Source organism: Pelodiscus sinensis, chromosome 15, assembly GCF_049634645.1.
Source record: "Pelodiscus sinensis isolate JC-2024 chromosome 15, ASM4963464v1, whole genome shotgun sequence".
NCBI lineage: Eukaryota > Metazoa > Chordata > Testudines > Trionychidae > Pelodiscus > Pelodiscus sinensis.
The window spans coordinates 17587950-17611198 of NC_134725.1; the positions used below are offsets into that span (position 1 = coordinate 17587950).

General features: G+C 43.9%; 1 protein-coding gene across 2 annotated transcripts in view; it reads right to left on the reverse strand.

The window, feature by feature from the left end:
• HIRA (histone cell cycle regulator) overlaps positions 1-23249 on the reverse strand; it is a 107461-nt gene that overhangs the window by 31607 nt on the left and 52605 nt on the right. Inside the window, exons 11-15 of one of the 2 annotated variants that reach the window (XM_075898288.1) lie at positions 17539-17644; positions 16703-16930; positions 15879-15964; positions 14036-14230; positions 152-322 (exon numbers count right to left, since the gene is read on the reverse strand). In XM_075898288.1, coding sequence (XP_075754403.1) covers positions 152-322; positions 14036-14230; positions 15879-15964; positions 16703-16930; positions 17539-17644 — 786 coding nt within the window. The remainder of the gene's footprint in view (positions 1-151; positions 323-14035; positions 14231-15878; positions 15965-16702; positions 16931-17538; positions 17645-23249) is intronic. The other variant, XM_075898289.1, reaches the window with a different exon arrangement.

Consider the following 23249-nt stretch of genomic DNA (forward strand, 5'->3'; position numbering starts at 1 on the left):
CACTGTCTTCACAGAGGGAGACAGACCAGAGCAAACGCTCCCGTTAGCTTCCCTTACTCCTCTCAACTGTCAGGAGCATCAGTGTGAACTGGGACCACCGTCAATGTTTGATTTAGATTGTGTACCTCCCCTGCCCTGTACCATCACTCACCTGTCTATGACAATCTGATTTGTATTTATTACAGCAGAAGTCCCTGAGGTGGCTTTGGATCGTTCTGTGAATCTGGAATCAAATGCTTTCATTGGTTCGATCTTAGATGGAGTTGTTAGCACAGAGGAAGATGATACAGGGGGAGCAGTTGAAGCAGAGGTAGCATTTACACTATTAAAGGAGGCAAGAGAAAAATAAAGATGGAAAATACATTTGGAATCTTGCACTGCTCATACAAATAAAGTATCATTTAAAAGTATCATTTATCAAAACATTCTACACGGCCTAAAAGTTTCATTAAATTGGCTACTCTTGGACATGGGTGAATTAAAAAATACACCATATCCTTTCATGTGTCAATATCCTCTAGCTTTGGCTACTCTCAACAATTATTTAAAATAGAACGGAGAGTTGAAATCTTAATGCTACTTTATAAAGTCTTATCATCTAGCTATATAGAACTGATTCATTCTTTGTAATTCTCACCACTTGATTAAAAATACATATTATCCGTGGCAAAATGCAGGACAATGTAGCACTTTAAAGACTAACAAGATGGTTTATTAGATGATGAGCTTTCGTGGGCCAGACCCACTTCCTCAGATCAAATAGTGGAAGAAAATAGTCACAACCATATATATCAAAGGATACAATTAAAAAAATGAACACATATGAAAAGGACAAATCACATTGCAGAACAGGAGGCGGATGCGGGGGGGGGGAAGGAAGGAAGGTAAGTGTCTGTGAATTGATGATATTAGAGGTGGGGAGAGTGGGATGTTTGTGAGTTAATGGTATTAGAGGTGATAATTGGGGAAGCTATCTTGGTAATGGGTGAGATAGTTCAAGTGTTTGTTCATTCCTTTTTGGAGAGTGTCGAATTTTAACATGAATGACAGTTCAGAGGATTCCCTTTCAAGTGCAGATGTAAAAGGTCTTTGTAGCAGAATGCAGGTGGTTAAGTCATTGAGAGAGTGTCCTTTCTGGTTAAAATGGCAAGAAACTGTTTTTAATTTGTGATCTTGTCTGATATCTGTTTTGTGGGCATTAATCCTTTGGCGAAGTGTCTGAGATGTTTGTCCAATGTACATAGCAGACAGACACTTCTGGCACATGATAGCATAGATTATATTTCTGGATGCGCAGGAATATGTGTTCTTGATCTTATAACTCACTTGGTTAGGTCCAATAATGGTATCAGCAGAATGAATATGTGGACAAAGCTGGCAACGGGGTTTGTTGCAAGGGAAGGTACCAGGGTTGGTATTAGTGTGGTATGTCCTGTGGTTGTTGGTAAGAATCATCTTGAGGTTAGGTGGTTGTCTATAGGAGACTATGGGTCTGTCTCCCAGAGCCTCTTGGAGTATGGTATCCTGTTCCAGTATAGGCTGTAGTTTATTGATAATGTGTTGGACAGGTTTAAGTTGGGGGTTGTAGGTGATGACAAGTGGTGTTCTATTGTTGGTTTTCTTGGGTCTGTCTTGAAGTAGATGGTTTCTAGGTATTGTCCATAGTCTCCTATAGACAACCACCTAATCTCAAGATGATTCTTACCAACAACCACAGGACATACCACACTAATACCAACCCTGGTACCTTCCCTTGCAACAAACCCCGTTGCCAGCTTTGTCCACATATTCATTCTGCTGATACCATTATTGGACCTAACCAAGTGAGTTATAAGATCAAGAACACATATTCCTGCGCATCCAGAAATATAATCTATGCTATCATGTGCCAGAAGTGTCTGTCTGCTATGTACATTGGACAAACATCTCAGACACTTCGCCAAAGGATTAATGCCCACAAAACAGATATCAGACAAGATCACAAAGAAAAAACAGTTTCTTGCCATTTTAACCAGAAAGGACACTCTCTCAATGACTTAACCACCTGCATTCTGCTACAAAGACCTTTTACATCTGCACTTGAAAGGGAATCCTCTGAACTGTCATTCATGTTAAAATTCGACACTCTCCAAAAAGGAATGAACAAACACTTGAACTATCTCACCCATTACCAAGATAGCTTCCCCAATTATCACCTCTAATACCATTAACTCACAAACATCCCACTCTCCCCACCTCTAATATCATCAATTCACAGACACTTACCTTCCTTCCTCCCCCCCCCGCATCCGCCTCCTGTTCTGCAATGTGATTTGTCCTTTTCATACGTGTTCATTTTTTTAATTGTATCCTTTGATATATATGGTTGTGACTATTTTCTTCCACTATTTGATCTGAGGAAGTGGGTCTGGCCCACGAAAGCTCATCATCTAATAAACCATCTTGTTAGTCTTTAAAGTGCTACATTGTCCTGCATTTTGCTTCAGCTACCCCAGACTAACACGGCTATATTTCTATCACTATATTATCCGTGAGTATTCAGTTTCTAAGTAAAATAAATTAGTGATTGTGTATAGAGCACAGCATGGATACAAAATTTGTATCTGTATACATGTCCACAAAAATGAGCCACAGATATATGCATCCACCTTGGCAAAGGCAGGTACTCACAATTCCCGTGAAGCCCACATATGTGTAGGGTTCTAATTACAAAATGTATATCTGCATCCACATGCTTATCTGCCTCAGACGTAGATACCCCCGAAAAAAATGCAGATATCGTGGACTTGCAGGGCTCTAATTGTGTATACGCAGTAGAGCGGCGTGAAATGATCTGTTGGTCTCTATTGCAAATTTCTTTTGATGTAGCAAACTGAAAATTTTACACACAAGCCTGTGTGTTGCCTACACTACATTGCAAATCACATAACTTGCTTCTTGAAAACATTCTTTGAACCTCACAACAGGACCTTATATCATAAAAGTCATCTAAATATGATTTGCTCACTTTTAAAATACTCAGTTTAGCCTGAATACAGAGGTTTTAAGGGAGGTGCAATCGTCTATTAATGACAGTTCAGTGTTTTCAAGAATGATTTTGTTATTACTCCAGTGGATAACAATCAAAATACATCTTAATTCACTGGAGAAGAGCATTTCCAGTGTGTGCCTAGGGATTTGTTCAGACCTGGGAGGGCTAATTAAGTAAACTGCAGTATTTTAGAGCTATTAGTTATATTTCAACTTCGAGCTCAATCCAATAGTGGATAAGTTCCTCCATGCTTGTGGACATATTAGAAACTGCCGCATAGTTGTACACATTGGATGTTAACAAGGATAAACTAATTTTACAAAAAACACAGGTTTGGTATAATTAGTTCTCAGAATAAATGGAAGTTACTCACCTTGTGCAGTAACTGGAGTTCTTCAAGATGGTGTCCCTGTGGATGCTTCATGCTGAGGGTCTTGGTGCTGTCCCGGCACCTGGATAAGAGATTCTGAAGCAGTCCCAGTGAGGGCTGCACATGCGTGGCACCACCCAGCACATGTGTGCTATTAGGTACCATGCATGTACGGTCCACACCTTCCAGTTCCTTCTCTAGTCCAGAGGCCCTGTAGGTCCGAAGCAGAGGGGAAGAAAGCAGGTTGTGGAGCATCCATGGGGACATCATCTCAAAGAGCTCCAGTTACTGCACAAGGTGAATAACCTCCGCTTCTCTGAGAGGTCCCTGTAGATGCTCTGCGCAGGATGATTAGCAAGCAGTTTCAGCCTGTGCTGGCAGGGGCTTTAAAATATTGCAGAAGACTGATGACAGAACTGCAGAACCCACCGAAGTGTCATGTCCATACGAGAGCACATAGTGCTTAGCAAAGGTAAGTTGTGACATCCAATTGGGGCTGCCTTGCAAATGTCCAAAAATGTGACATTGCGTAGGTATGCAGTGGTAGAGGATACAGCCCTGGTGGAATGAGCCATCAACCTTAATGGTGACTGCAGGCCCTTTAGAATGTAACAAAGCTTTGTACAGTTGGTGATCCATTTGGACAATCTCTATTTTGATATGGGCTGCCCATTAACCAGTTCAGCAAATGCCAAGAAGAGCAGAGGAGATTTTCTAAAGGGCCTAGTTCTGTGCAAATAAAATACTAGTGCATGCCTGACATCAAGAGTGTGCATGGAAGCCTTAGTTGCATTGGCATGTGGTTTTGGAAAGGATACAGGTAAATGCAGTGGTTCATTTATGTGAAATGAGAACGCAACTTTAGGTAAGTACATCAGGTGCGTGCGAAGGGTGACCTTATCTCAGTGGAATATTGTAAAAGGTGGGTCAGCAACGAGTGCTGCCACGTCTCCGATGAAACTGATATTTATGGCAACCAACAATGCAACCTTCATGAAGAGGTGTGCTAAGGAGCAAGATGCAAGAGGCTCAAAAGGTGGCCTGGTCAGGGGTCACAGTACCAGACGCAGGTCCCAGGGAGGTGATGGTTGTGTGACATCAGGATGTAGGAGATGAAGCCTTTTGAGGAACCACTTGATTGTAGGGTGAGTAAAAATGGACCAACTTTCAATTTTGTAATGAAAGAATGTAATGGCCGGTAGGTATACTTTGATGGAGCTGAATGGAAGTGATGCTTCCTTCAGAGTGAGGAGGTAGTCCAAGATAAATGATAGGGGCACTGATATCAGGTCCTGCCCTTTGGAGGTGCACTATGCTAAGAATCGTTTCCATTTATATGTGTAGGAGGCGTATGGGGAATCTTTAAGACTATGTTTAAGGATTGTGCGTATCTATTCTGAAAAGCCTACTTTGGAGTGGAAGAGCCACAAAGGAGCCATGCCATTAGATTCAGCTTGCACAGGCCTGGGTAGGACTGTGATGTCTGACTCATAGTTATGAGATTGCGCTGAAGAGGGAGACTGATGGGTGTGTAGATTCACATCCTGAGCAAGAAGGGATACCACATTTCTCTTGGCCATGTGGGGGCTATAAGTATGACTGTAGCCCTGTTTGTCCTGACCTTGTGGACTACTTTGGCAAAGAGAGGTAAAGAGGGAAAAGCGTAAGAAAGCTCTTGACTCCATGGAATAAGAAAGGCGTCTCCAATCGATCCTTCCTGATGCCTGCTCTGGAGCAAAAGTGTATATATTTGGTGTTTTGAGATGTAGTAATCAGGTCTATTGACAGGCGACCCCATTTGCAGAAGAGAAAGTGTACTACTGAGGAACTGAGTACCCATTCATGACGTTGAGGGAAATGTCTGCTGAGAGCATCCATGGTTACATTGGTGACCCCTGGTATGTGAACTGCAGAAAGGTGGATGTTGTGATTGATGCAAAAATTCCACAACTTTATGGCCTTGGTGCATAGGGATCAGAACCTGGCACCTTCTTGTCTGCTGATATAAAAAACACAGTCAATGTTGTTTTTGACATGGATGTGCTTGCCGGTAAATGAAGGGCAGGAAAGGTCTGAAGGCCTTGTGTACAATGCAGACCTCCAGCAGGTTCATGTGCAAGCACATCTCTTGAGCTGACCTTGAGAAGTCTGGTCACGAAAATGGGTGCCCCAGCCTATGTGAGAAGCATGTGTAGTGATCGTGAAATGGGGGGAAAAGTTGAAGAACAGGACCCCCACACAAAGATTGATCAGCTTGGTCCACCAAAGGAGGGATGTCTTTATCTCGTGCAGTATGGTAAGCCGGTGTGACATTGAGTGTTTTAGAGGCTTGTATACTGCAGAGAACCAAATCTGTAGGCAGTGCATGAGTAGTCGGGCATATGATACTACAAAGACTGTAGCTGCCATGTGTCCTAGAAGTTGTAGGAAGTCTTTGGCTGTAGTGATTGTTGAGATGTACAGCATTGTGGCTAGTGACTGAATGGCAAGAGATCTGTTGTGAGGCAGGTTGGCTCTTGCCAATGTGGAATCTAAGTGAGGCCCTGATGAATTGGATGATCTGGGAAGGATGGATAAATGACTCTTCCCAGTTTATGCGAAGACCCAGCTTTTGAAAACAATTGATAGTTGTCATTGTGTGGACTGCCTCTAACAACTGTGTGGCTTTAAGAAGATGAGGTGAGGAAATACAATTATTTCCACATAGTGAAAGTATGCTGTGGCCACAGTGAGCACCTTGGAGAAAATTCAAGAAACCGTAGATAGGCCAAACGGAAGGACACGATATTGGCAGAGCTGTGGGCCAACCATGAACCTTAAGAATCTTCTGTGAGCTGGGTGTATGAGACTATGAAAGTGTGTGTCTTGGAGGTTGAGGCCTAAAAACCAAACCCCTCATTGCAATGTCAGAGTAATTATGGATAGAGTCACCATGCGAAAGCATTGAATTTTCACAAATGTGTTCAGGTTGTGCAGATCTAAAATTGGTCTCCAATCTCCTGACTTCTTTTGAGTTATAAAGTAGCAGGAATAGAAACCTTATCCTTTGTGTTGTTCTGGGATCTGTTCTATGGCTTCCAGATGTAATAAATTTATCACCCGGTGTCGTAACAGGGTCTCGTGAGAGGGGTCCCTGAAGAAGGATAGGGTAGGAGGATGAGTAGGTGATTTGGAGAGGAAGGGAACGATGTAACCAGACAGAATGATGTCGAGCATCCATCTGTCCATGGTGATAGCAGCTCATTGCTGACAGAAAGGACGGAGATGGAAAGTGTGTGTGGTCACTGGCAGCATTGGAACTTGTGGGAGGTTTTCCAGGCTCTCGACCAAGGCCCCAAATTTGCTTTGTGACTAGTGGCAGTTGAGGAGCAGAGCCCGATGACTGTCTACATCTTTGAGGCCAAGGTCGATTCCTGTTCGGATTGCTGTCTGAGCGTTGATTGAGGTAAGCAAGATAGTGAGGTTGTCTGTTTGTGGGTGTATGAATACCTAGGGTACGAAGAGTGGCACATGAGTCCTTCATAGTATTAAGGACTTCATTGGTTTTACTTGCAAATAGCTTTTCCCCATCAAAGAGCAAATCCTTGACAGTGGATTGTATTTCTCAAGGGAGCATGGCCAGGAAAACTATGAGGCCCTGCTCATCACAATAGCAGTGGTTCTAACCACTATGTCAGTGGCGTCAAGTGTGACCCGAAGAGCAGTGCTGGAGATAACATGTGTATCAGTGACAATGGCCATAAACTGGGGTCTCTTTGCCTCCAGGATGTTGTTCCACAAAGTTCATCATCTTAGAATAATTTCTAAAATCATACTTTGCCATCAAGGCTGAATAGTATGAGATCCTAAACTGTAAAGTCACAGTTGTATAGATCTTTCAACTGAAGAGGCCTAATCTCTTGCTGTGCTTGTCTAGTGGAGTGGTGCAGAAATAATGTTGTTTCGCCCTTTGATATCCACTAGAGAATTCAATGTCCGATGGGTGAATAAAAATGCCGAACTTTTAGCGGGCACATATTTTTTATCAGTTCTCTTGCACACAGATGTTATTGATGCAGGAGTTTGCCAAATCGTGTTGGCTGGATCTGGGAGGCTATTTTGAATAAGTAGAGGGCTGTAGGATATGTGCATCATGCTGTGGTTCAGCCACCTCCTCCATGTGTGATCTTGAACTCTGCTGCATCTCTTCTAAAGAGTTCATTAAAGTGTGAAAAGTCATCCACAGCCAAAGGTGGAGGCGGCATCACAGCCTCATCAGGTGAGGATGAGGAGTTAGTGGGAGGTATTGTGTTTGGGGGTGATTCCTCTGCAATCTGATGCTCCTGGGGATTTGATATGAGGAGATGTTGCACTGATGAAGCTGTGCATGGTATATAAATAGGCAGTTTATAAGGACTGGGCTGAATGCTGTGTTTTCTCCTATAGGAGCCCCAAGGGCTCCACTAAAGGCATTGGACAGGGTGTAGCATCCAGTGGTGTCCACAGCATAGGGGAACCCCACATGGGTCATAGTGTGGTTTATGTATTGCATTGAGAGCTACAGTGTGGAGAGAAATAAGCCTGTACACCGTCATCTTCATCGCTGGAAAACTATGATGATACTGGAGACAATGCCTGAGAAATAGCTGGTCTAGGCAATGTATCCGTGCTGAAGAGCAGTGACTGAGGTGCAGACATGACTGAAAGATCCACATTCCACATATATGGGAGCAGTGCTGCCAGGATCAGTGCCAGAGTTTGGAACATTGGTCTGTGGGAGGCTGACGGCATGGTTGGTGAGAATGATAGCAACTGTTGATATGTTGGCAGCAGAGCGTATAACTGGTGCCACTAGTCTGGCCAGTGCCGACGGTGCCAAGACCAAGGATGGCTGCATCAACGGTGCCAAAGGTGATGACAGTGTCATGGGTTTTGGTGTCGGTGCCATCGTCGACACTCATGCTGTAGCCATCAGTGCAAGAGTAGTCATTGTTACTGAAGATGCTACCAGTATGGCCTTGTTTGGAGCCTTTTTGGTCAGAAGTGGCAACAGTTGGTGATGTAGTGATGCCTGAAGTGCAGAGGTGTCTAAAGCGCTGATGCGAGACTTCTGTGCTGGTTGCCTGGAGGGGGACTCCTTCATGTTGGCAGACTTCCGATGAAGCACTGAGGAACTTCTCCTCTATGATGCCTTTTTGCCCTAAGAGGAACCTGGGGGTGATCGTACCTACCCAGGCTGCACTCCTGGGTCCAAGGCTGGGTTTAAACACTTCTCCATTAAAATTAGCTTTAATTAGAGATCTCTGTCCTTGTGAGCCCTGGCCTTAAGTTTGGCATAATGAGGGCAATCCTGACTTGAATGCTGTTCTCCGAAACATCTGACGCATTGCAAGTGTCCATCAGAAGAGGAGGTTATTCACCTCCTGTAACTGACGTTCTTCGAGATGAGCATCTCTGGGGGTGCTCCACATCAAGCGTAGAGCATCCCAGTGTCTCTGGATGGAGTTTTGCTAGCAGTGCCCCACCGGGGGCCACGCATGCGCGGTGCATGACATGTGCAAACTCCCTGACTAGCTATGCACATGCGCAGCCCCCTACCTCCCTTCAGTTCCTTCTCTATCCAGAACCCGGTAGAGGAGCATGATTGACATGATTGCTTTTATATTTTATTTATTTATTTATTTACTTTTTTTTAAAGGTTTCTGAAATAGAGTGGAGGAAAGGAGGGTAGTAGAGCACCCACAGGGACGCTCATCTCAAAGAACGTCAGTTACAGGAGGTGAGTAACCTCCTCTTTTCCTTCGAGAGACGTCTCTGGGGGTGCTCCACAGCAGGTGGCTACAAGCAGTCTATCTTATGGGGGCAGGGACTTCGGACCCGGTAAGTATGCTGTCTGCAGGACAGCCTTCGCAAACTTAGTGTGGCGTAACAGACCTGAGGCAAGTGAGTAGTGATTCGTGAAAGTGTGATCCGTGAACCACGTTGCTGCTGCTCAAATGTCCTTCAGTGGAACTTTTCTGAGGTATGCGACTAAGGTTGCAACTGCCCTCGTAGAGTGTGCTCGGACTGGAGCAGGTGGAGGTAAGTTATTAAGCGAGTAGCAAGTATTAATGCACTCAAAATCCCATAAGATATTCTTTGAGATGATATTTTCTCTCCCATGTTATGGTTAGCGATGGAAACAAACAGGTAAGGAGAGGACCTGAATGACTTTGTTCTGTCAACATAGAAAGAGAGATCTTTCGACGTCGAGCATGTGCATCTGTGCTTCAAAGGCGTTGAAATGAGACTTTGGGAAAAGCACAGGTAGGTGTATAGTTTGATTGATGTGAAAGGCTACATGGACCTTAGATAAAAATTTGGGGTGTGGCCACATGGACACTCTGTCTTTAAGGAAAATATTAAATGGTGGCCTGGACACGAGAGTGGCCAGTTCGCTTACTCTGCTTGCTGATGTGATAGCTTCTAGAAACAGTTTTAAGCGTTAAGTGGAGTAAGGAGCATGTGGCCATAGGTTCAAAGGACGGCTTTATTAATGTTGTCAGAACCAGGTGGAGGTCCCATGGTTCTTGTGGGGGAGACAGAACAGGGTATAGAGCTAGCAGGCCCTTCAAAAAAGAAAGTAGTGTCATCCAGTGGTACATGGAATGTTGTTATAGCTGGTAGGTGCACTCTGAGGCCAATGAGAGATTAGACTGCTGTGCAGAAGAACTTCCTGGACTTGTTGGGAGCACTGGAGCTCTATGCTAGTGAACCATTGAGGTGCTGTGCTTTTAGATGGAGCATCGAGAGTTGAGGGTGAGGCATGCTGATTTGTGGGGGGAAGCAAGGCTGTCGTGGCCAGCATGGAGCTATGAGGATGATCTTCGCTTTGTCTTTGCTTATCTTTATGATGATCCTGATAAGGAGAGGAAATGGAGGAAATGCATATAGTAAGGGTGCATTCCATGAGTGAATCAGAGCATCTCCTAGGGAGTGTTTGCCCATGCCCACTCTGGAACAATACATTGTGCATTTTCTGTTGGATCTGGTGGCAAACAAATCTATGCAAGGGTGGCCACATTGGCTGAATACTTCTCGCAAGATTGTATGGTCCATCTCCCATTCATGCTCCTGGGGGAGGGCCCTGCTTAGGGTGTCTGCTGTTGTATTGAGAGCCCCAGGTATATGGTATGCAGATAATTGGATATCCTGTGCTACTGCCCAGTTCCAAAGGACTATCTATGGCTTTTCTGCACAGGGGCTGTGACTGTGCTCTGCCTTGTCAGTTTACATAAAACATGCATGCCGTGTTGTCCGTGAAGACACGGATGTGTATCCCTTTCGCCTGAGGGAGTAGCTTTTGACACGCTAGGCAGACGGCTCTGAGATCCAAGATACTTATGTGCAGATCATGTTCCATGGGGAACCACAGTCCTTAAACTGTGCGTGCCCCAGCCTGTGAGCGAGGTATCCGTGGTGATGACCATTGAGGGCTCTGTGGATTGGAAGGGCATGCCCGCAGTGAGATTGGACACCTTTGTCCAGCATTTTAATTATGCTTTCACTAATGGAGGCATAGTTAGCCTCTTTGTCAGTGAATGAATATTTGGTTTGTACTGCATTAGGAGCCAGCCTTGGAGACACCTCATAAATAGTCTCATATTGGGTACCACAGGAAGCCATATGGCCTAAAAGTCAAAGGTAGACTAGTGCGGTGACTTATGTCCTATAGAAATAATGCCAAGTATCTGATGTGAATAGCTCTATTGGGAGGGACAGAGGTTTTGGCTATGACAGAGTTGAGGTGTGCCCCAATAAACTGGATTGTCTGCGAGGGTGTAAGCATTGATCTGAGATGGTTCACAAGAAGTCCGTGAGAAAGAAGACAGTCTAGCACCATGTGAGTGTTTTGATGGCACTTGTGTCTGGACCTTGCTTTGACTAGGCTGTCGTCCAGGTAGGGATATATGGTAACTCCTTGTCTCCTGAGGTGGGCAGTGACTGCCACTAGGATCTTGGAAAATACTCTCAAAGCTACAGAGAGTCCAAAGGGTAGGACCATGTACTGAAAATGGTTTGGACCCATTTGCCTGAGGTAATTAGTGATGAGAGTTGCACTACGAGGCCCGCTGCATAGTGACAGCTGTAGCCATCGTTCTTGTGGCCGAGTCTGCTGTGAGAGCCACTTGCAACGCTATACGCAAAAATTGTCTGCCCCTCAGAGACAATGGCTTTGAAATGTACATTTTTTGCTTTCTGGAAGATCATTAATAAATGTGTTCATTTTCACGTAATTGTTATAATAGTATTTACTAAGCAGGGCTGAATAAATTGCTACCCTCAGCTGGAGTGTGGCTGAAGCATACACTCTTTTGCCAAATGAGTCTAATCTTTTATTCTCTTTGTCAGATGGGGTTGAGCAATTTTGCTGCTTATTTCTTTGCTGTACAGTGTCCACCACAAGGGAATTGGGGGTGCGGAGAATGTGTGAAGAGAAATTCGGCTTGTAGGATGTTAGTGAGCTCATGGGGAGTATCCTGTACATCCTCCACAGGGATATTTAGATCTTGTGCAACTCCTTTAAATAAGTTTTGGAAAGAGGAGACATCCTCCAAAGAGTTAGCAGATAGAGGTAGAATTGCCTCCCCCATATCAACTAATGTTGTTGTGTGAGCCAAAGATCCCGTTGCTGACATAGGGGAATATTGGCTCTCATTATCTCTCCTCGTAACGTGTCTGTGAGGAGATTCAGTACAGCTTGAAAGAGTCTTATCTATATGTTTAATTTTAAATGGTCTCTTTCTGTGCTGTTGTGGTGGTTAGTTCCACATTTGCCATTGTGGGGGGTATGCCACGGGCAGGGGCATCCACAGATAGGGAGCCCAGGGAATCATTTGCGCTCTGATAAGGTCCAGTTGCAAGTGACTGTGTCCCCAGTGACCCTTCTGAATCAGGGACTAATTGTGGTAAAAAGCACCAAAATCCTCTCCCTCTTCATGGGAGAAGGGAGACAGAGAATCTGAGTCATCAGAAAGAAGTGACTGAATGTGTCTGTCCTCACTCAAAACTGAAGAGATGAATCAATCTTTAAGACTTTATTCTCCCTGTAGGTGATCAGGGATTTTGTGATGTGGGGGGCTGCGCTAGCTCAGAAGACCCCGATTTTACTGCAGAGCTGAGAGGGAGAGCTATTGCCACTAATAGTTGAGAGGAAAGGCAGTATTGACTGAGTGCTCTATCCCTTCCCTAGGTGCCATCGTGAAAGGCTGAGGTACTGGTGGAGTTGCCATAATGGTCAGCATTACTGGGGTTTCTGAGGCCAGCATGGAACAGCCTGTTGCCTCTATCAGAGGCAGCGTTTGAAGCGCTTTCTGGCTTATTACGTTGTTCGCCTGAAGTACCTGGCTGGTCAAATGCGCTCAGAAGGTTCTTATCTGAGTGGTCTGACTTTTTTTTTACCTCAGAATGCCTCTTGGTGGGTTGCTGAGGTAATGAGCTTGCCCTTTTTTTTTTTTATAGAGTGCTTAGAGTTATTTCTGTTAGGTATTAAGCTGTGCCCAGAGCCTGGGTCAGAAGCATGTCTTTTGTCGTTGTCATTATGAAGCATTTTCAATATAAGTTCCTTCTCTCTGTGAGACCTGGGTCTCATTTTGACACAGTGGGGACAATCTCTCCAGACATTTGAGGCAGGAGTCATGCACATCAGACGCAGACACTGCGCTGCTGCAGAGTGCACAGCATTTGAAGCAAGGAGAGTTCATACTGGCTTGTATGCTGAAGTGGCGGTTCAAACCGTGCGCTGTTTTTTTTTTTAAAACTAGTACTAATCTAATCTAAATAACAAGAAAACAGTGAAAGACTTAACCAAAACCTAGTAACTAACTAAAAACTAACTACTTTAACAACTAAGTGTGCTGAGGAGAGAAGAGCACTGCTGCATTCCATCTGCAGCCGGGGATGATAGAAAGGAACTGGAGGGAAGAGGGGGCCGTGCATGCGCATAGCTAGTCAGGGAGTTTGCACGCATTGCGCACTGTGCATGCACGGCCCCAGCTGAGGCACTGCTAGCAAAACTCCATCCCGAGGCACTGGGACGCTCTACACCTGATGTGGAGCACCCCCAGGGACATCTCTCAAAGAAGAAATAGGAATTTCCTCTCTGTAGAAGGCACAGCATTTAAAGCCTGGAGAATCCAGCATGATGTAAAGTTTTTTTTAAAACTACTAACAACTAAGTAGATAGCTCCAATAATAACAAGAACTAACTAAGAATCTATCTAAACTATTTTAGAATTGTTGAAAAAAACAGGGAACTGTGGAGCTTCATCTCTGGCAGATGGTGGTTGAAAAGGAACTGGAGGATATGGGCTGCGCATATGTGGTGCCTACTGGCATACATGCGCCAGTTGGTGCTGCGCATGCACGGCTCCCGCAGAAATTGCCTCAATATCTCTCCGATCCAGGTGCTAAGACGGCACCGAGACCCCCACCATGAAGCATCCATGGGGACCTCTTGAAGCAGAACGGAATATTAATACATTCCTGAAGTATTGCAGAACAATACTAGAATCTCAATATTTTCTGGTAGGAAAACCACTTTAATTACTTATTTAAAGAATTATGAAGGCCAAGTCACCTAGATTAAAGAAATGAAATTTCTTGCAAATACTGACCCATCTTTATTGGTTGTGTCATCTATAGGTTTCACACTGGCTGCGAGTGGTTCTAGAGAAGGCTTTGAAGTGCTGAGGGAATTAGTTGCATTGGAATCAAATGACATCAGTTGCTGATTACTTTGAGAAGACATCATTGAGCCAGCCAGAGACCCAGATATCGGAATACTATTGAAGAATGCTGTTGAAAAATCCCTATGCCAAAAAGATTAAAAACAAATATATATAATTTTTAAAGGAGTTTTTAAAGAATACATTAAAATTTAATTTTAATGTCATTGGATGTGCATATTTTTTCCACATATTTTTCTCATTTCTACTGCAATGCAGGCCAACATGGTGCTTTGCAATCTACCTCTGATAATTAATGAGACAGAAGGAATACACATAATTTTGGAGTGATGTTTGCTTGTGTACAGCTGAAGAACGAAGAGAGCTCCCTCATTTTTGGTGAAAACATTGTTGTAAGTTAAAGTTTTTATACCAGGAACTCAAACTACTAGCCCATGGTCACTCTTGGCTGAAGTATTTGCATAATCTGGCCCAAGAGATGAGGGGCGCTGTCCATTCTCATCCCCCAAACCCTACTCATTGCTGCCACCACACTGCTCTCTCCCCCACCTATTACAGACCATCCCTCGAAGGAGCAGCCTCAGGGATTTCCAGGGAGGCCTAGAGCGGCATAGCAGCAGCAGTTGTGCTCTTCCCCGCCTGAACTCCCAGTGTTGGAAGTAAGACAAGATGACCTTTTGATGAGAAAAAAGCCATGCCTTCAAAGTAACTATTCCAGGCAGATCAACTGTGCGGAAGGCTGCCCCTTTAAAATGCCGCTTCTGCGCGATTCATAGGGACAGCTGTGGAGCCCAGGGTCAGCTGGGGACTCTCAATTGACCCCGGGCTCCCCACAGCATGTCCCCAGCTGACCCTGGGTTCCGAGGAAGTGCTGTGCGGAACCTGGGGTCAGCTTGGGACTCCCCAGCTGACCCCGGGCTCCTGGTGGAAGCATGGAGCCCAAGGTCAGTGGGGGACTGTGAGTTCCCTACTGACCCTGAGCTCCATTGCTTTGAAATGCACAAGAACCCCCACTGGGGACCCTTGTGCATTTTAAAGCAGGCATGCTGTGTGCAGCCCGTATTCAGCGGGACTTCCCACTGGCTCCGGGCTGTACCCGGAGTTCCGCATTCCTCCTTTGAAATGTACAAGAGCCCCAGCAGAGTCTCTCATACATTTCACAGGAGGAATGCGGAAGTACCTATTGACTAGTTGTCAGAAATTCCATCCACTAGTAGAGTAGTCAATTAACTGCATTTTAACATCCTTAGTTCAAATAATGACTAGAATGATTACTCAGAATATAAACACATGCTTTAAATTGCTTCAGATGTCAGAAGTATATCAACAAGCTCCTTGGCAAAAGTAGTTTATTTTTCATGCTTGGCTCTGATCTTGGGATCTTTTTTTCCATCACCCTTCCCTCTTCCAAAAATAACAGTTAAAGCTGCTCATTCTGAGAAAATGAATCCAGATAATCTAAAGCACTAAAGGATTCAATACACAGTATATTCCTAGAAAAGGAAAAAAGTTTTTTTTGGACAACAAAGGAAACCAAGAATGGAACCACTCAGTCATTCAAGATACCACAGCACTAGAAGCATGCTGGAAGAAATGTTAGAAATCACATATAAGCCAAATTCCAAGGCAGATTATTACATTCTTCTCATCTAAATGTCTGCATATTTAATTTGAAATGATTTTCACTTCTCTTGGACCCAAAGCTGTAGTGTGAACTGGAAGAAATAAATGAAAAAGTCAAGGAACGTAAGTAAAACACTTCAAAGCATACCCAGTGTCCAGCTGAGCTATACAGAGAGGTGTGATCCGCCTTCGGCCATCTGCAGTTCGTGTTTCAACTTGTTTCTTTAAAAGATTCTTTTCGGGGAAGGAGAGAAAATAATGTTAATATGAATGCTTTTTTCCAGTTGACACAGGATTGTCAACTGTTAGGTGCGATGAAATGAAAAACGCTCATCAATAATTATACATTATTGCAGGGAAGTTGTTGTTTTTTTCAGTCACAGCTGTGTTTCTAAACCCGAGGCCCCAAATATTTACACAGTCTTCTCTCATTCAATCTCCCTTCATGTCAGCACAAACTGGATTTTTCAGACATAACCTCTTTGGAGCAAAAATTGTCTTTTAATAAGAATTTGTACAGCTCCTAATGCAATGGAGCCCAGAACTGTGATTGTGTTATGGCGGATACTGAGAGGATCAAACAACAAATCTCAGCTAAATACAAGACAGAATACTTTTCACAAAACCAGGCTTCATATCGGGCCTCAGTTGTCAACCTCAAAAGAAACCTGCACAACACCTTCAAAAGACAAACCATCAACCTTTCTTTGTCTCAAGACTGCAAAGCTCATAAATGGCCACTTCACTGTGAATAGTCACTTTCACCATATTAACTCCATATGCTAAATAATTTGCTTCACCTTGTATTTAGTTGTGACACTGTGCACCTTTTCCTGACCTGAAGAAGAGTTTGTGAAAGTTCAAAAGCTTGCCTAAAAGATACTATCTGGCCCATTTTGTTTCCCTAATTATATATTAGATATTTATCAAATTTGTAGTAGATTCTATAAAATCAACAGTCAAAAGGCCTACCTTTCTAATGTCCTCCAAACTCTCACCATTAACCATGCTTGCCACTTTGGGAGCTGTTGTTATAGTCCCTGCTGCATCCTGTATTGCTGCATTCTTCTGCTCCATCTGCTGCTGTTGCTGTCTCTGTTGATACTTCAGCATCTCTGGATTCTCAATAATGGTAGTGGACAACTGAGCCTCACTCATTATCGCTAAGCTTTTACCATAAGTGGACTGGTGAATGTTGCTCTACAGATGTTAAAAATTTAAAAACAAAACCTGATTACAACTGCAAGCAACACATCAGTGATTGAACTATAAAGAATTATGTATATCTATTTGTATTAATAGAAGTACGTTTAGTACTATTTACACATCATTCACAGTTATTTTCCTTCTTGTTATATTTTTTCAGATAACATCTAACTCATTAACTAACTTAACTGGGGTGGCAAAAGTTCCGCTGATAGCAGTGCTAAGGGGGAAAATCCATTCTTGCTGATAGAAAAGCATGTTAAAAAGACTTGCATATAAGCTCAGAAGAGTAATTTTAAACCATAATTTTGAAATCAGGAAATCAGTACTTACTACTTAGGCCAAATGTTTCAAATGTATAATGCAATGTAAGCAAATGGGTATTTGCCAAGATAATTTCTACCCTGGAAAGAATACTTAATACCGCAAATTGTTTCTGAACTTGATGGATACTACAAAAAATCTTCCTGGTTTGGAAAGGAGACAAGATCACATTTTCCTTTAATATGAAAATCAGGCAACTAAAAAATTCTATGAACAGTTCTGAGCAAATTATTTTAATAAAAATGGATGATCACATTTATCCTGAGATCTCATAGTACCTTCTCCTCCTCACTAAGTGGATCTCCAAGTTCATCCTGGGAAAAATCCAAAAAAGCCACTGATCCGTCCATGGAACACACCAAGATCCCAAGTCCGTTTAAGGTCCTGATAGACAGTAAAAAGCTTCGTTTTCAATTCATTAATTTTAAAAAGTTTGCTGAGTTTATTTAATCTATGCATACTTTACTGTAAAATAAATAGTCAGCATAGGCTTTTACACCCAGCTATTACTGAACTAATCAAAAAAGTGAGACAACGTGGGATAGTCAAGAGACTATGTTTGATAACCAGTGACCACATACAGATTTTGTATCCGCATATGGCTCTACTCATTCATGTATCTGCATCCGCATCTGTATCAATAAAAATAAGCCATGGATACCTGCAAATTTAAAGCAGTTATCTGCTAATTTGCAGTGTTCCAGATATAAATTCTGTATCCAAAGCTACAAAAATGAGCAGCAGATATCTCCATCCATATGCATGAATATAGACACACATGGATATAAAGCAGATATTTGTAGGATTCTGTGCATGTGTTTTTGACCACAGTGCTCACCCATATTAATGATCAGAATGGAAAAAGCAAGACTAAGGAGAAAACTAAAGGTGAATCACAAAACAAAAAAGCAAATCCAGAAAGTATATGCTAAAAATATGCCAACTAATTGGGCTACAAGCATATTTCAGCACATAACTAAAAAGCTTCCCTTTTTAAGCCCTGAGAATCACAATGGTATGGTAGTATCTAGGATGCAATAAAGAATGGGACCCACTATGTAAAGCAAACAGAGTGGGAGACAGTCACTACCCAAAGAGCTTATAGGAATGCCAGATACTTTCACAAAAAATACCGAACATTGTGGGGAAAAAATTGGTTGAGTGAAAAAGAGAAAAAAAAAAAAAGCACCAAACAGAGACCACAGATACCAGACCAAGACTGGACACCTGGCAACCCTAAGAGCTTACAATCTACCTAAAAAAGACATTCAGAGAGAATGGGGAAAAAGATATATAAGCTGAATGATGGCTAGTCATCCCTGCTCCATTGCGATTCCATCCACTGTGGAATGTCAGCAATAAGAAAGCCAGACAGGCTGGAACCAACCCAACAGTCTCTGGTTTAGGCCAGAGGTTTTTGTTTTTCTCTTCAGTATCTTGCACATAGAAACCTGGTTCCTCTAGTAGATAGCATATGTGTCATACCAGCATTTTTCTGGTGGTCTCCACAATATCTGTAAAATAAGCTTTGTTTTAAAAAGCCCTCCTGGCCCTTATAAGGCAATGACCTTTCAAATGTGGTTCATTATTCACAGACTAAGGGGTTATTTGCTAGGAGAGGCCTTGACCATTAGCTCCTAAATGCAGCTTTCTCTCTAACAGGTAACGGAAATTTGCAGAGGCTGTATCACAGATGAAATTAAAGAAGGCATGCAGAGCATTGATGACAAGTCCCACAGAGTCAGCCCAATTACAAACATTTTTTTAAAAACATGTCAAGGCCGCTTTAGACACAAACAAAGGGTTCTTTGTCTTTACAATAGGATCTACAGGGCCATACACTCTCAAATTGTCCCAGACAATACTTAGATAACCCAAAATCCCAAATGAAAAGTGATCAGGTTTCTCTTAGTAAGTCCTAGCCTCCTAGTCTGAATTCGACAGACAAAAATTTAGATTTAGATAAATCACGGAGATATCCACTGATGTTGGAGACAGTCTATCTGAAGATACAATGCTAGATGAACATCAGGAAGGCCTCAGTAAAGCCATATTCAAGGATCCATCATTAGACATTGACAATGTCTCTTTTTGTACAGCACCTAGAAAACTGGGGTGCGTAACTGGGGTTCTTAGGTGCTTCCACAATAAAATAATACAGACCAATGTCTTATCTCCCTTTTTGGAAAAGAGCACTGAAAATCATAGAATCATAGGACTGGAAGGGACCTCGAGTCTGGTCCGCTGCCCTCATGGCAGGACCAAATACTGTCTAGACCATCCCTGATAGACATTTATCAGGGATACTACTCTTAAGTATCTCCAGAAATGGGGATTTCACAACCTCCCTGGGCAATTTTTTCCAGTATTTGACCACCCTGACAGTTAGGAACTTTTTCCTAACATCCAACCTAAACCTCCCTTGCTGCAGTTTAAGCCCATTGCTTCTTGTTCTATCCTCAGAGGCCAAGATGAACAAGTTTTCTACCTCCTCCTTATGACACCCTTTTAGATACCTGAAAACTGCTATCATGTCCCCCCTCAATCTTCTCTTTTCTAAACTAAAAAAACCCAATATTTTCAGCCTTCCTTCATAGGTCATGTTCTCTAGACCTTTAATCATTCTTGTTGCTCTTCTCTGGACCCTCTCCAATTTCTCCACATCTTTCTTGAAATGCGGTGCCCAAAACTGGACACAATACTCCAACTGAGGCCTAACCAGCACAGCGGAGAGCAGAAGAATGACTTCTCATGATTTGCTCACAACTCAGCTGTTAATGCATCCCAGAATCATGTTTGCTTTTTTTGCAACATCATCACACTGCTGACTCATATTCAGCTTGTGGTCCACTATAACCCCTAGATCCCTTTCTGCCGTACTCCTCGCTAGACAAAATATAATGGTGCTCAGATATTTAGAGTGACAGGTACAAATTTACAACTCTAAAACCAATAAAGCCCAGACATTTCTGGCATTATGTGCAGTTTCATATTTCTTTGATCCAAGTCAGTCTGATTTAGACCAGAGTGTACACAACTCAAGATTTAAGAATCTGAAGCACTGTCCAAAATGTGAGACACACAAGATGTGGAGCATAATTTCAGATGTTTTCAGAGAGCAACACTGCAATGCAGAAACTACAGAACTGAACCACCATAAAGAAAATCAACCTTCTGTTAGCAGCATCAGAGTCAGATATGGGAAATAAATATACATTCATCTGAACTGCTTTGGATCTTTATCGAACAGGACCCATCATCAGCATAGATGTATGTCCTCTGGCATGGTGGCTGAAGCATGAAAGGACACATGAATAGTCAGCACATCTGGCACATAAATATCTTGCAGCCCTGGCTACAACTGTGCCATGTGAAAGCCTTTTCTCACTTTCAGGTGACATTGTAACCAAGAAGCAGGCAGCATTATCTCCTGCTAACTTGTTTTTCTGAGCAATTGGCTGAACAAGAAATAGGACTGAGTAGACTTGTAGGCGCTAAAGTTTTACATTGTCTTATTTTTGAATGCAGGGGGTTTAGTACATAATTCTACATTTGGTTCAATTTTCAGATAAAGAGACTGCACTACAGTACTTGTCATGGGGGAACTGAAAAATCCTATTTGTTTTACCAGTGTAAATATTTCTAAAGTAGGAATGTGATAGTGTACCCGTATAAACGGTTAACAAATGAGCCTGAGCTCATCGATTAAACTTCATGGGAACATGCAGGCCTCACCTTGCCCCCACTCTCCCATATACTGCTGCCTCGGGAGGCCAGGGGGCCCACGCAAGAGCTGATGCTCACAAGAAGCCAGCTTTTAGGCTTGCTCCCCACAGGGACCCACTCCTGCAGAGCAGCCACCCCCTTCCATGCTTCTTCCTCCCTTCCCTTGCCATGCTGCTGCCTCAGACACACTTTGTGGAAACTTGTACAAACAGGGAGCTGCCTCTCCCGCCCCATGTAAATGTACAACAACTGAATTTTTGAGCAGTTACAAGTTTATCTGAATACATGCATTTCAACATCTCTATTATAAACAAATATAAATATAAACAGAGCACTGTACAACTTACATTGTCTTATAATTTAAATCAATATAGTTTAAAAATGTAGAAAAGATCCAAATGTAATTAAATAAATGGTATTTTTATTACCATTTAATCATGTAACTCATTTTAATGATTAATTTTAATCTACATTTTTAGTCACAATTAGTTTTTTAATTATGCAATTAATAAGAATAAATTTGTAATCATTTGACAGCCCTACTTTATACTACTAAAAGGTCTAACTTACAGATGAGATTGGCTTTTCTTTGAATAGGCTTTGAAACACACAAAGCTTCTATATTACAGCACTAAGAACGCAGGGCACGCTTTCATGCATTTATACCATTTAGCACATAAGCCTTAACTTTCACACACACACACACACACACACACACACACACACACACACACACACACACACACACACACACAGTAAAACTCCGATGGTCCAGCACCATCAGGAACCTGGAAGTGCTCCGGGCAGCCAGCCCATTGGAGCTGCTCTGCCCGCGGCTTCCCCAATTCAGCCGCTGCTAAAACTGACCAGCAGCTGAATCGCGGAAGCCGGGGACAGAGCAGCAGGAGTGCTGCCGGGAAGGTCCCATAGCGCTGCCCCTCAGGGCTGCGGGACCAACCCGGCAGCACCCCAGCTGTCCCCAATTCAGCCGTAGCTGAAACTGACCAGCGGCTGACTCCAGGAAGCCCGAGACAGAGCTGCTCTGCCCCGGCTTCCTGGAATTAGCCCCTGGTCAGTTTCAGCAGCAGCTGAATTGGGGACAGCTGGGACAGAGCAGCTGGGGTGATGCCGGGTTGGTCCCGCAGCCCCAAGGTGCGGCGCTGCGGGGACCAACCCGGCAGCGCCCCAGCTGCTCTGTCCCAGGCGTCCTGAGTCAGCTGCTGTTGAAACTGACCAGCGGCTGACTCCAGGGAAGCCCGGGGCAGAGCAGCTCTGCCTTGGGCTTCCTGGAGTTAGCCGCTGATCAGTATCAGCAGCGGCTGACTTGGGGACACCTGGGGCAGAGCAGCTGGGGTGCTGCCGGGTTGGTCCAGTAGCACCAAGGAGCAGCGCTGCAGGACCAACCCAGCAGCACCCCAGCTGCTCTGCCCCAGGTGTCCCCGATTCAGCCACTGCTAGTCAGTTTCAGCAGCGGCTGAAACAGGGACGCCTGGGGCAGAGCTGGACTATCGGAAGGGGGGGCTATGAGGGGTCTGGGGTGGGGTGGGGTGGGATGGGGGGAATGCCACCCCAGGCCCCTCATAGCCCCCCCTTCCGATAGTCCAGCATATCTGATAATCCGGCACCCCCTGGGTCCTAAAGGTGCCGGATTATCGGAAGTTTACTGTACACACACACACACACACAAAACTAGGGGCTGCACCCCCTGCTCACTACTACGGTTACCAGATGGTTTGAAAAAATACTGGACACACTTGATCTCAGATTGGGGGTAGGGGGCGTCCAGCCAGGAGAGCGGGTCTGGCCAAGAGGGGGTTGGGAGGAGCGGGCTGGCTGGGGGGAACCAGCCGGCGGGGAGCAGGGCTGGCTGGGGGAGATGAGGGGGAGGGGCGAGAACCAGCCAGTGGGAAGCAGGGCAGGCCGGGAGGGCTTCGGGGGCAGCGGGGCTGGCCTGGGTACACGAAGATCCTAGAGTACTGTCCATCTCACACAAGGTCCCAGCAGGGTGCACAAGTGAGTCCCGCCCTAGGGATTCCATCCCACCCCAGTCCCACTCCCTCCCCTTCCTCTACTACATAGCTGAGTACTGCCTGGCTGGTAGACATGCTCACGCAGTACAAGCGTGTCTACCAGTTAGGCAGTACGCAACTACGTACTGATACTCATGATAAAACTTACTTAATTAGAAAATATTGGACATTTATATGTCCAGTATTTTCTCAATTTGTTTCTCGAACAGAAAGCTCAAATACTGGACTGTACT